This window comes from Octopus sinensis, linkage group LG3 (assembly GCF_006345805.1).
Source record: "Octopus sinensis linkage group LG3, ASM634580v1, whole genome shotgun sequence".
NCBI classification, from domain to species: Eukaryota; Metazoa; Mollusca; class Cephalopoda; order Octopoda; family Octopodidae; genus Octopus; species Octopus sinensis.
This window is the reverse complement of record NC_042999.1, coordinates 70,399,015-70,412,315: the sequence shown is the minus strand read 5'-3', so window position 1 is coordinate 70,412,315 and position 13,301 is coordinate 70,399,015. Positions and strand designations below refer to the sequence as shown.

General features: G+C 36.3%; 1 protein-coding gene across 3 annotated transcripts in view; it reads right to left on the bottom strand.

Moving 5' to 3' along the window:
• LOC115209471 (probable E3 SUMO-protein ligase RNF212) overlaps window positions 1–13,301 on the bottom strand; it is a 34,168-nt gene that overhangs the window by 17,185 nt on the left and 3,682 nt on the right. For 2 of the 3 annotated variants that reach the window (XM_036501075.1, XM_029777895.2), the window contains exons 2-6: window positions 12,194–12,337; window positions 11,411–11,472; window positions 2,670–2,744; window positions 1,813–1,869; window positions 95–162 (exon numbers count right to left, since the gene is read on the bottom strand). In XM_036501075.1, coding sequence (XP_036356968.1) covers window positions 95–162; window positions 1,813–1,869; window positions 2,670–2,744; window positions 11,411–11,472; window positions 12,194–12,302 — 371 coding nt within the window. In that variant the 5' untranslated portion in view covers window positions 12,303–12,337. Of the gene's footprint in view, window positions 1–94; window positions 163–1,812; window positions 1,870–2,669; window positions 2,745–8,534; window positions 8,620–11,410; window positions 11,473–12,193; window positions 12,338–13,301 lie in introns of those variants that run through there. The other variant, XM_036501076.1, reaches the window with a different exon arrangement.

Sequence of the window (13,301 nt, the reverse complement as noted above, 5' to 3'; positions counted from 1 at the left end):
TCCTAATGCCATAAAATGGACATAAAATATTAAAAGAAAAGGAAATAACTCTGTACATTAGGAAAATGTTTCTGAAAGAATCAGTGTTACGTACTTTTGAAGATCTTGCCTCACTTGAAGAGCTTGATTGATTTGTTTGATGTAAGCATTTTGTTTGTTCACCTGGCAAAAAAAAAAAAAAGATTCCATTAATCAATGGTCCGTTTATAGTAACTACACATCAATACAGTATTTTTTTTTTACCTCAAGACTTATATAATGTTAAATTTTGTTATCTTTGAGGTGAAGTCAGTTCAAATAACATATTGAGAGATAGGTGTCAAATATACTTTTGAAGGTGACACTCAGATTTATCCCTTCCTCTTCTCAATCATATAAAATAACTTGCACATAAGCCAACAGAGTGCATGACTACACAATCTGCAGGAAACACCAGCAAATCTCCTTTAAATAACAACCTATCATCTTAAAAAGAATGATACATTAGACGGACTATGTCCAAATATGAGGGAGAAATGTTACCTTTGATCATAAAACTGCTTGATGAGAGTTGACTGTGCAGGACAATACGAACAACTTTTCTTTTCTAAATATGGCATCAGACAATATATTTTCCTACTGAAACATATCAGCTGTTAGGTTAACATGCTAGACTACCGAGGAGACTAAATGTTTAAATCGTGTTAAGTTATTGTGGTATATCCATCAACAGAATATTTCAACTCTTCCTTCAAAGTTGAATGGTTAGCAGTAAGGACATATATCTCTAAATCTACTTGCTTAAAAAATGTCAGTTTCTAAAAAGTGTATGGCTATTGCCAACAAAAAATTAAGGGTGTGAAATAGTAAGGACAAAAAGAGACAGAAAATCTTGGTTCTTTTCCTTTATAAAGCTAAAAAGGAGAAATAGCCTAGAAGGGTAGGTATTTGAGGAGACACAGCTGGCATCTCATAATTTAAGGCATGACATTTAATTCTAAATCTCAGTTAACTAAGCTGTCCACTCTGCACCATGAAATTAGAATGAAAAATTAGGGTTGGCTCAAAACCCAAGGGACTCTAGATGACATTTACATTTTCAGTTTTGAGATGTAGGAGTAAAATGTAGGGATAAAATCTGTAATCCAATGACACTGCCAGGTTAGAAACAATTAGACCATAGAAATGTTTGTAAAATAATTTGTTAACTTTAATTGATGTGATGAGTGAAGAATGTAATTTTTCAGGTCCTTGCCCTTCATATCAGAGAAACTGATAAATCTATGAAAGCACAGCAAATCTGATGCTATATGATGTTGCTAAATATGACATTAATGAATATAATTTCCACATGGTTCAATAACATTTCTAAGTGCTACAAATCCAATCCTTCTCTAGCAGTGAGTAAACCTATGCATACAGACCTTCAGTTTTCAGATAACAAAGTAGACCAAAAAAATGCAAGTGATATCAAATTAATAAATTTATTGCCATAGAAATAACAATAGAATTCTTTTGTCTTAGTAATAAAAGAATTAAAAATATTAATGATTTCTGAAAATGGTAGAAGGCCACAGCATTTGGGGATAGAGAATAGTCAATTATACCAAAACCAGTTATTAACTGAAATTTATTTTATTAACCTTAGAAGGATGAAAGGCAAAGTCAACCATAGCAGAATTTGAACTCAGAACAAAATACCACAAGATATTTTGTCTGGTGCTCTACTGATTATGTCATGCACTTCCTTTTAATAAGAATAACATCAACATTAATAATAACAATAATATTAAAAGAAGAAAATGAAAATTCTGAATGGAAAAAATTACTTGCCTTATCTCTTAAATAGTTAATAAATCTTCGTCTGTGATTTTTCTGAAATTCAAAGACCTACAAAATAGTTTTTACATATGATACAATATAACATCAACTTTTACTTCTATTTTCTACTTAGCATTTTCTTTTTTAGCAAAATTTATCTGGAAATTAAAGAGCAAAGCTGCAGTGCATTAAACTATGTTAAAAACCAGATAAGTATATTGATCAAATATTGTAAAAATTATATAGAACTAGCAGTATCGCCCGGCGTTGCTCGGGTTTGTAAGGGAAATAACTATATAAGCATTTTTAGAGAGTTATAGCCAAAAAATAGCAAAAAAAATGCATTAAAAATGGAAAAAAAATTATGGTAAATTTTTTTTTAAATCGTTGACCCATCTTAGACATTTTCTGTTTTGGTGTCTTCAAGCCATGAAGTCGTTCTAAAAGAATGCTGGTCTCCTTGACAACGCATTACGACGTTGATTTCCTTACACTCCCTTCCCCACAGCTTCACGAGGGAGGGAAGAAGGGGGAAAAGCAACACAGGTGCAGGCGTGAGCGTGGACACCAACTCCGCCACCATCGACACGCGAAAAAATATGCATTAAAATGGAATAAAAAATGATGTTAAATTATTTTTAAAATCGTAGACTCATTGTAGACGCGCGCTAATACCCAGACGGGCTCAATATGAATCACGACTATAAGATACCCGGTTTTGGTTAAACTGCACCGCAAAATGTGGGAGTAGTTAGGAATCTAAATCGAAGGGGACAGACACTCACACAACTACAGTTTTATATATATAGATATTCCATGTGGAATATGAAGAAATCAGTAATAGTAATTACAAGAACCTGAGAAATTACCTGTATCAGTTGTCTGTTTTGTTTCTTTATCAGTTCAAATGGATCTCCGAAAAATATCTCAACATCAGGTTTCATCTGAAAAGCCATGACAAATAAGCAATGATTGTGAACACAAACTTACCACCAAAAGATTTATACTATATTTATAATTATGAAAACCACAGCAACGAATGTAAATTACAGGCATGACAGTTGTACGCTAGTTTGTATCTATAAGCGGGTGGTTTTACAAGTTACAGTTTCATAGTTTTGAGTTTTCTTCCCACTGAATAAGAATACTAGTAAGTTAATTTCTTTGACGTACTAGTATCTACTTTGCTAAACTGAACTAACCAGAGATGTATTTCTTGCTCAATTTAAAACTATGGAATTTAATCCCAAGCAGCTATGCACCAGTAATAATTCTTTCAATCTTAGTCACTCTTTAAAGATCTGAGGTATCACTAGACATTCTTTGAATTCATGATTGATGTCAAATGCAAGACATCTAAAAGATAATAAAAATGTTTCAAAAATGATTTTTAAAAATTTTGTTTTTTGTGGTCAATGGTGAAGACTAGCCTCAATGTACATTTGAGATTAAAGAAAGCTTCAACAGGACAATTATTGGTATATTGTACACATATTGGCTGTAAAAGATTTGAAAAAAGTATTTCCGTAGGCAACTGATCAGGATGTATTTGCACTCAGAGAGAAACAACAAATAAATCATGTAACGAAAGTAAATGAAGGCGTCTTAGTTGAACTAACAGCAGAAAGAATTTAACGAAACTAATGAACAGATCAGTTCTGCTATAAAATATGCAGTCACATAATATTCTAATAGAAATAAATTTGGTTTAGTTTATTCTTGGGCCCATTTAAACTCTTTGCAGGTTTTTATATAACCTTTGAAAATATTCTGAGTAAACAATTTATTTCATCCTGTTTATTGTGCTGACCCCATGTTGCTGCTAATACATATCAGCTTGCAGTCACAATTTTGCCTTTTGTAACACCAGTGGACAACTTGGCATACAGAATTGTAAGAAGATATGTTTTGGATTAAAGGTAATGTACCTGTATCTACTTTGTATTGTATATTCAAAACTTTTCAGTTTCCAGTCCACTTTACACATAGATGTTTTCATAGGTCTAATTCATTTAATTTATTTCACTTATTTATTGAGCATCTCTGTAATAAACACTTCATTCTGGGGGAAGAATCAAGGTGTACATGTTTGTGTATATGTGTATGAATGTGTCAAACATCTAGTCAACATCATGGTGTTTGGAGGGATCACTAGTGATGGCGATGTTATGCCTCCATTCATCTTCCCACATGGCCGCAGACTCAACACATCAAGAGGCCTACATCAGACTCAACACATCAAGAGGCCTACATCAAGTACCTGAAGGAGGCAGTGCTGCCCTGGGTGAAGAGGGTGGCTGCTGGAAGACCCTAAGTCTGGTAACAGGATGCAGCACTACGCCACACAAGCAGCAGAACCCAGTCATGGCTCCCTAACATCTGGTTACCCAACTCCCTAGACTGCAACCACTTTGATTATTATGGGTTGGACGCAGTTGAGCAAGAGACTAACAAAACTCCTTGTAACACCAAAGATGAACTGAAGACAAGGATTATGGTAGCATTTACCAGATTAAACAAGGCGACTGTCCAGAAGAGTTGCAGGATATTCCAAAGTCATCTGGAAGCTGTGGTTGAAGCCTATGGGAACTTTATTGAATAAATTTACTCTTTAGTATTTCAAGATATGTTTATATAATTTTGGTAAATATACCTGTTAAAATGAGATGTCTGTGTTATTTTCATTTTTGTGTAATTTAGACGACAATTTATTCACTGCACCCAGTGTGTGTGTGTGTGTGTGTATATATATATATATATATGTGTGTGTGTGTGTGGAGGCGCAATGGTCTAGTGGTTAGGGCAGCGGACTCGTGGTCGCAGGATCGCGGTTTCGATTCCCAGACCGGGCGTTGGGAGTGTTTATTGAGCGAAAACACCTAAAAAGCTCCACGAGGCTCAGGCAGGGGGTGGTGATCCCTACTGTACTCTTTCACCACTCTTTCTTCTGTTGGCCTGCTCGCTTAGCCAGCGGAGTGGCGTCATTCGAAGGCTAAAACAATGCGAACGCATTGTGACCAGCGATGTGTAACAACATCTGATGGTCTGGTCGGTCACGTGATCACGTGATATATATATATATATATATATATATATAATTATATCTGAATAAGAAGCACACTCTAGTGTATAGAGCAGTAAAATATTAAATCACTAAAGTTAAAGTCTGATCATAGAGTAACCAATGGTTTTGCATCTATGAAAGCCGCACATTTTGGACAGCTCATCAGACTCCATACAAAAGACAAGTGTAACTGTTTAACTCTTCATCTCTCAGAGGTGGAAATAATGTTCCAGTCAATGGATCAAACGGCCATCAGAGAATGTTCTAGTGGTAGTGAAGATGGGTTGTCTCTGCTCGACCAGCCAATATTGAGAAATAGGGATCTATCTCATGGTCTGCTAACAGATCGTAGTGACGCTTATAAGCTTAATCACCAAATGAAGAAACCTAGTTTTGCTGCAGGTAGTGCTTGAAATGGATGTATTGCGTGAATATTTCTTGATGAGTATTCAGTGAGCCAGGCCTAGTATATTCTCTAAGTATTCTGGCTCGCTCAACAATGCAGATCTTGCAGTCCTACTCCCATTAGTGTAGGGTTTTACATTTGATATCATATGGGGTTCCTTGATCTTTGAGGTGCAAGACACAGCTGGCCAAGAACATGATGAAATGTCTTTCAAGGACCCTGAAGGATGGCCAGTGGTTGTAGAAGCATTGCTTGAAAGCTGTGCTGGCTGATCCAATGTATTTACAGGCTTGGATGATGGTTATGTTCACATTCCTGGTGCATCTCTTGTTGGCACCTAGCCTGGGGATGCTATTGTTGTTGGGGCTGCCATTAGTGTTGCTATCATTATGACACACTGGTCTGGTGGTGCTGCATGTCTTTTGTCGCTGCGGTTGTTATCGCTGTGGTGGCTGTCTCTGGCGATAGGGTTGGCATTGTTGCTGCTGGTAATGTAGGGTGTGGGGCCAATTACTTCAGTGGTGCCATCGGTATCAGTCTGGTCATCCTCTCTGGCTGTGGCATTGGTACTGGGGTCATTGGTGTTGTTGTTGTAACGGAGCCAATAGGCACATACTAAATAGACTTAGAAAAGACATGATTAGCACCCTAGGTTCCATGGTACTCAAGATCGCCATAGAGACAAATCTCACCATAGTTGACTTCCTATACATTACTCTAAGCTTGGGCTCTAGTACACACAGACCCTATCACAAGCCAAATGAGAGGCTGTTCTATATTAACACAGCCTCCTGCCCCCCTCCCCTATCATGTTCAAGAACCTAGTGAAGGGCGTCAGCATAAGGATCTCAAATCTATCCTCTAGTCAAGATGTCTTTGACAATGTCACTCCCTACTACAATAAGGCACTGGCATCCAGTGGGTTTAAAGACTGTATCTCCTACATGCTAGGCCCTAGTACCTAGAAAAGGATGCGCCACTGAAATGTCATTTAGTTTGCCCTACCTTTCTCACTCAATGTCAAGACTTGTGTGGGAAGGCTATTCCTCAGGTTAATAGACAATCACCTCTCTCACACACACACAGATTCAGACATTTATTCAACAAACACAACTTAAGGGTCTCCTTTAGCTGTGCACCCAACATAAAAAATATATTAACTAACAGCCACAAAACATGAGAACAGGCAGGTTGCTCCTTCAAGGTGTACAATGACTGTCTAGTAGGGGTGGGGGTGCTGATGCGAGGTTGAAGGAGTCATTTATGAGGTTATGGTGACATCTAGGTCTGGCAACACAATAACAACAACGTACCATCCAGCAACAATGACAGTACTGGAGGTGGCGACAGTGGCAGAAACATCAGCTCCAATGCCAATGACCCCAGTACCAATACCACAACCAGAGAGGATGACCAGACTGATACCAATGGCACCGATGAAGTAACCAGTCCCACACACTACATTATCAACAACAGCACCCACACCACCACCACCAGCAACAATGCCAACCCTGTCGCCAAAGACAACCACCACACTGATAACTGCAAATACAACAGACATGCCAGCACCACCAGACCATAATGATAGCAACCCTGATGACAGCCCCAACAACAACAACATCCCCCAAGCCCAGGAATGGGAACATAGCCATCACCCAAGCCCGTAAATACATTGGATCAGCCAGCACAGTCTTCAAGCTATGCTTCTACAAACACTGGTCATCCTTCAGGGTCCCAGAATAACGTTTCCTCATGTCCTTGGCCAGCCATGTGTGGCACCTCAAAGATCAAGGGACCCCATATGATATCAAACGGAAGATCTTAGAACAACCTGGCCCCTACACTAATGGGAGCAGGTGCTGCAAGATCTGCATCGTTGAGTGAGCCAGAATATTTAGAGAATATACTAAGCCTGGTTCGCTGAATATTCATCAAGAAATATTCACACAATGCATCCATTTCAAGCGCTACCTGTTGGGATTCTCCATTTGCTGATTAAGCTTATAAGAGTCACTATGATCTGTTAGCAGACTACGAGATAGATCCCTATTTCCTAATATTGATTGGTCTAGCAGAGACAACCCATCCTCTCCAATGCTGGAACTTTCTTCCTCTGATGGCCATTTGACCCATTGACTGAGACATTTTTCCACCTCTGAGAGGTGAAGAGTTAAACTTGTCTTTTGTATGAAGTCTGATAAGCTGCAGCTTTCATGGATGCAAAACCACTGGTTACTCTATGACCAGACTTTAACTTTAGTGATTTAATAATATACATACATATATGTTTCGTTTTTGGATTTGGTTTGCAAGATTCTTTATAGGAGTTCGTGTGTTGAAGCATATTCTGTTGTGTCTGGGGAGAGTCATTTTCTTTTTGTGCCTTAGAGTCAAAACTATTGAAAAGGTTGCAAGACGCAACGAAAATTTTAGGAAAATAAAAATAAGAAAAAAGTGGAAATTTTACTGGTGAGTATATTACATTATAAGGCACAAAAAGAAAATGACTCTCCCCAGACATATACATATATATATACTTACATAGGTAGGTAGGTACATAAGTAATACGGACATACAAGCACACACACACAAGGAGATAGAAACACATGACCATATATACACATACTCCACACACACACACATGCATACACAACTGGCTCATGTGCATACTCACCAAAAATCATATGCATAAACACACTCAAACATACAAACAAAAGGAAACAGAGGTACACACATACATATATACATACATACATACACAAACTCACACACACAACAAAACCTCACTTACAAACAGACAGAGTCAATAGTCACTGAGAAGGTTGCAAAAAGGCACCAAAAGAGCTTTGACAAAAAGAAAATTGGATATTTAGTAAATGAGTAGAATTGAACCAGTGTGTGTGTCAATTATATTGGCATGATGATTCTCCCTAGACACAACAAAATTTGTTTCAAGACATAATTCACATAAAGAATCTTGCAAACCAGATACAAAAACGAAGTATATATATATATATGTATGTATGTATACATACACACACACACACATACATGGTCTAAAGTCTGTCATGAACCAGCTCATTAGGCTAGAGTTTAGTCCAGTTACAATGGCGTGTAAGTGTCCAAGAGTATAATACCCACCCTTTATATAGAATGCCAATCTGTTGCAGTGTTAACCCCTAGTTACTACTGGTATTTATTTGCAGGTGAATGGATGAGAGTGACATGAAATGAGGGGATTTACTCAAGAACACAATGTATTACCTGGTTTAGGAAGTGAAACCATAATTAAGATCATGAGTCCAAAACTTTAACCATGAGGTTATGCACCTTCACAGTATTCAATCCCAGATTAATGTAATGTAGATGTGTAAAAATATGACAGCTGAAGATTACTGAAGAATATACTAATTACATCAGTGTGAATAAACATCAGAAATAACAAGATAAAACTTTTTATAAAAATCCCCAACTGCTTTTAGCCCACACTTATTTTTTATTTACATCATGTCCACCTCAAAGATCAAGGGACCCCATATGATATCAAGCGGAAGATCTTAGAACAACCAGGCCCCTACACTAATGGGAGCGGGTGTTGCAAGATCTGCAGCATCTATTAATTTAATGGCTTTAACCACCCTTAAATTAATTGTACTTAAATCAGATTAATATTGGTTTCAAATTTTGGTACAAGGCCATCTATTTCAGATCAACTTCAATGTTCAAGTAGTATTTATTTTATTGACCCTGAAAGGATGAAAGGAAAAGTTGATCTTAGCAGAATTTGAACTCAAAAAATAAAGATAGATGAAATACCACTAAGCATTTTGTCCAGCATGCTAATGATTTTACAAGCTCACCACCTTTATACAGATTAATATTTATACAAAGAATAGTGTTTGCCTCATTTCTCCTCAACCTCCTCAGATTTTCTACATGTAGTGCATATGTGTCACTTCCAAGCAGCATCACATTTCTTATGTATATTTCTTAGTTTGCTTTTAGAATGACAGGAGAAACTTTTGTTACCATCTAGATAACAACTCTCTGAACTTCTTTCATCTCTCCTTTTTCTCTGACAATAATGTTTTCCCGCAGTCACTTCCAACATTAATTAGATCACCTAGATAGCAGAAACATTCAACTACATCTCTTGAATTATTAAAGCAGCTCCTTAATAATGTCATTCCATGAGAGGCCCTATTGATAACTGTTCTTGTACATCTGAAGTTCTGTCAGCCTGCCATAGAGCCCATTGTGCCTTGTGTATAAACCTTGCTTGCACTGAGTACACATTACTGAGTTCCAACATTCTCCTTTCCTTCATACAAAGCAAAGCCACTTTTTAGAGGGAAGAGGAATTTGTGCATTCTCTTACTAAGGAGCACTTTAGTCCTTGTCATGATAACCATTAGATATTTCAGTTCATGTTTCTACGTTTCAAACATTTGTTTTAACTCCTTGACAAATTCTACTAAAGATTATATATAAACAAGCATCTACCTTATGAAGCACTAAATATTGGGGCAGCTTTGAAAACTTTGTCTTTTTATAGGATATCATAATATCTCCATATAGGGCATCTTCAAAGTAATGACTACAGCCAAACTTAATTATTGGCAACTAAGTTCCCGCCGTTTTTTTTAATTTTGGAATTTATTGCGTTTTTAAATTTTGGAATCTATTTTTTTTCGAGAATTCTATTTTTGAATCATTTTGGAATCTATTTTGTGTTTTTCTAGTTAATTTTAGTTTATTTTCAGATCATTAAAATGGAATGTCAAGTTAAGGAAAATGAGCATTTTCGACACCTGCTTCTTTTTGCTTTTAATCAAGGTTCTAAGGCCGCAAAAGTTGCTCGCGACATTTGTGCTGTGTATGGAGAGGGTGCCATAGCTGAGAAAACCGCTTGTGATTGGTATGCCAAGTTAAAAAATGGAAATTTTGACCTCAAAGACATACCTTGTTCTGGCCATCCTAGTTCGATGAAGAGTGATTAAACCAAATTTTGCATGAAAATTCTCGTTAAATGACAAGGGAACTAGCAGAGAAAATGGAATGCTCTCACACTGCTATAGAGAAGTATCTTCACTCAATGGGAAAGGTTCAGAAGTATGGAGCATAGGTTCCACATGCTTTAAGTGACAACAACAAAAATCAATGAGCCACAATCTCCGCTGGTTTGCTTGCTCGTCACCGCACAACTCATGGACACAAGCAATGATTTCTTTACCAAATTGTTAATGGCGAAGAAAAATGGTGTCTGTACATCAATATGAAGCTGTGTAAGGAATGGCTTAGCCCCAGCAAACAAGTGACACCGCACGTGAAACAAGATCTTCATCCACATAAAACAATGTTGTGTGTATGGTGGAACTGAGAAGGGATTATCCATTACGAATTGCTTGAACAGAACCAAACGGTCAAAGCGGAACTCTATGTTCAACAGATGGAATGACTCAACACGGCTATTCAAGAGAAAAGACCTAATCGACAGCATGGAGTTCTTCTGCTGCATGACAACACCCACCTTCATATCGCTAATATGACTATGGAAATCATTCAAATACATGGCTGGGAAGTGCTGCCACACCCGCCGTACTCTCCTGATTTGTCACCAACAGATTTCCACCTCTTTCAAATGCCTAGTGCAGAGTTTCATCAATACTGATGCAGAATTGAGAGCTTGGTTGGGTCAATTTTTCGAGTCGGAATCGGGTGATTTCTACCAATGAGGTATTGAAAACCTTGTCGAACATTGGGAAGAAGTTGTAAACAAAAAGGGTGAATACATTATTGATTGATTAATTGTTACTTTTTATAAAGAAATTTAAATTTTTAAAAACGGCGAGAACTTAGTTGCCAACCCAATACATGAAACCTTGAAAAGAGGTGGGTTGTAACATATTGTTAATATTTATACCTTTGGCAGAAATATTAGTAGCACAAATGAAATGAAATGACTTCAGTTAAAAACGAAAACTGTTTTGTGGGCTTGGTTTACTGGGAATTTACTCTCTCTGTCTCTGTCTCTCTCTTTCTTAAAACAATTGCATAATTCATTTTAAATTATATACATAAATAAAAACATATATAACTAAGAAGGAAAACAGTGCTGAATATTGTAATTTCATTCAAACCTTTCCTGTCAATAGAATACTGTTGCACACTGCTTTGCACATTTTGCAGTTTTCTCTTGTCCCTGTAAAGAATAAAAAAGAATGTGCAAAACTCCTAAGTTACAGTATATATATATATATACACACACACACACACACACATACATGTGTGTGTGTGTGTGCATGCACGCTTATTTAAAGAAATATATTTATCATTTTAATATGACAAATAATTCAAATCTCAGAGTTACTTTTTTAAGTTAGAAAAGTAATATTTAATATAAACAAACTTATAAGCTATTTTTAGATCAGTATACTTGAAGTGTAGACTGGGTTCCTTCATGTTTTGGTGATAAAAATACAATAAGCACATACATATAGGATCAAGATGTTGAGCTACAGAGAAACAAAATATCAATTTTTGAGAGCCACAGTGGCTTGTTGATTAAGGGTTTATCCCAATTACATGGTATTAATTCAATGAGAAGCAGTTCCCTTGAATAGATGAGAATAGTATATTGCAGGTTTATTTCAATGAGATAATTTGAGAAAATTAGAGTTAATAAAAATTCAATAAATTTGATAACAGTCTAGCTACACATATTTCCAAATTATTTTATTAAGAAATGAAGTCTGCATATCTGAATCACAGATATGTGAGCTGTGAACCTGTAACCAAATCATTTCCAAAGTTTTTATCTGTATGTTTGTTCCAATAGCCGTTGTTATTTTAAAATTACATTTAAATAAAAAAAAAATCTAAATGAATGATGGTTCTTGTACAAAAACCACAAAGCTGCTTACCTTCATTTAAACACTTCTCACAGTAAACATGCCCACAGTTGGTGAGAGAAAATTTAATTCCATTGCCAGGCTGGTTGAAACATAGGTTGCAGTGAAGCCAGTCTACCATTCTATGTCACTTACTCAGAATTAGAAAACTTATAACTGAAAAATATATCAGAAAAAATAAAATATTCGAAATGTCAGTAGGACACAATATGAATTCATATATTGAATTAGCCAGAAAAATATACAAAGTAGAAATGAATATGCAGGGTGCATAAGGTATTTGAGGACATACCTTTTTGGGGTCATTGCTGCAGTTTTTGCTAACTCTATATAATCTTTGTTTCACAAAATAATAATGGCAGACTCTCAGCTTACTCAAGAAATGAAGAGGCATGCTGTTATCATGGCTGTTAATGCTGGTCATAGTGACTTGGAAATATCTTGATTTTTAAAAGTTTCTAAATCTTTTGTCTACAAAGTTTTTAATGAGTAAGAAACTGAAGATGTAAAAGTGTAAAAAGCATTCTAAATGCTCCAAAATCATCAGAACACATGAATGTATCCAGCAAATTCAACAGACCATTGATTACAATCCCAGAAAATCCATGAGGTCAATTGCAAAAGATCTCCATGTGTCAGAAGGAACAATCAGAAATGTTGTCCATGAAAACATCAGACATAAGTCTTATATGATGAAGAAAAGTCAATTTATATCAGAAAAAGCTACAGAAAATTGCTATATCAGATCTAAAAGGCTTTTAAGCAAACTGAAAAATCCAGTAGAAGATTTGATTTGGTTTTTCTCAGATGAGAAAAACTTCAACCAAGATCAAAAAGTTAACAGAAAATGGTTATATGCAGATTCTTCTAAAGTTACAAGAGTTATGCATACAAAATTTCCTGAAACTGTCATGGTTTAGGGGTTGTCAGCAATGAAAGACATGTGATGCCTCTTTATTTCTTTCCACAAGGCCACCTAGATTGAGGTCCTGGAAACAGTTATCAAACCCTGAATAGACAGTATATGCAATGGAAGATCATATGTATTTCAGCAAGACTGCACTATCTTGCATGGCTCAAGTAACACAGAAATAGATGATTGAAAATTTTCATGATCACA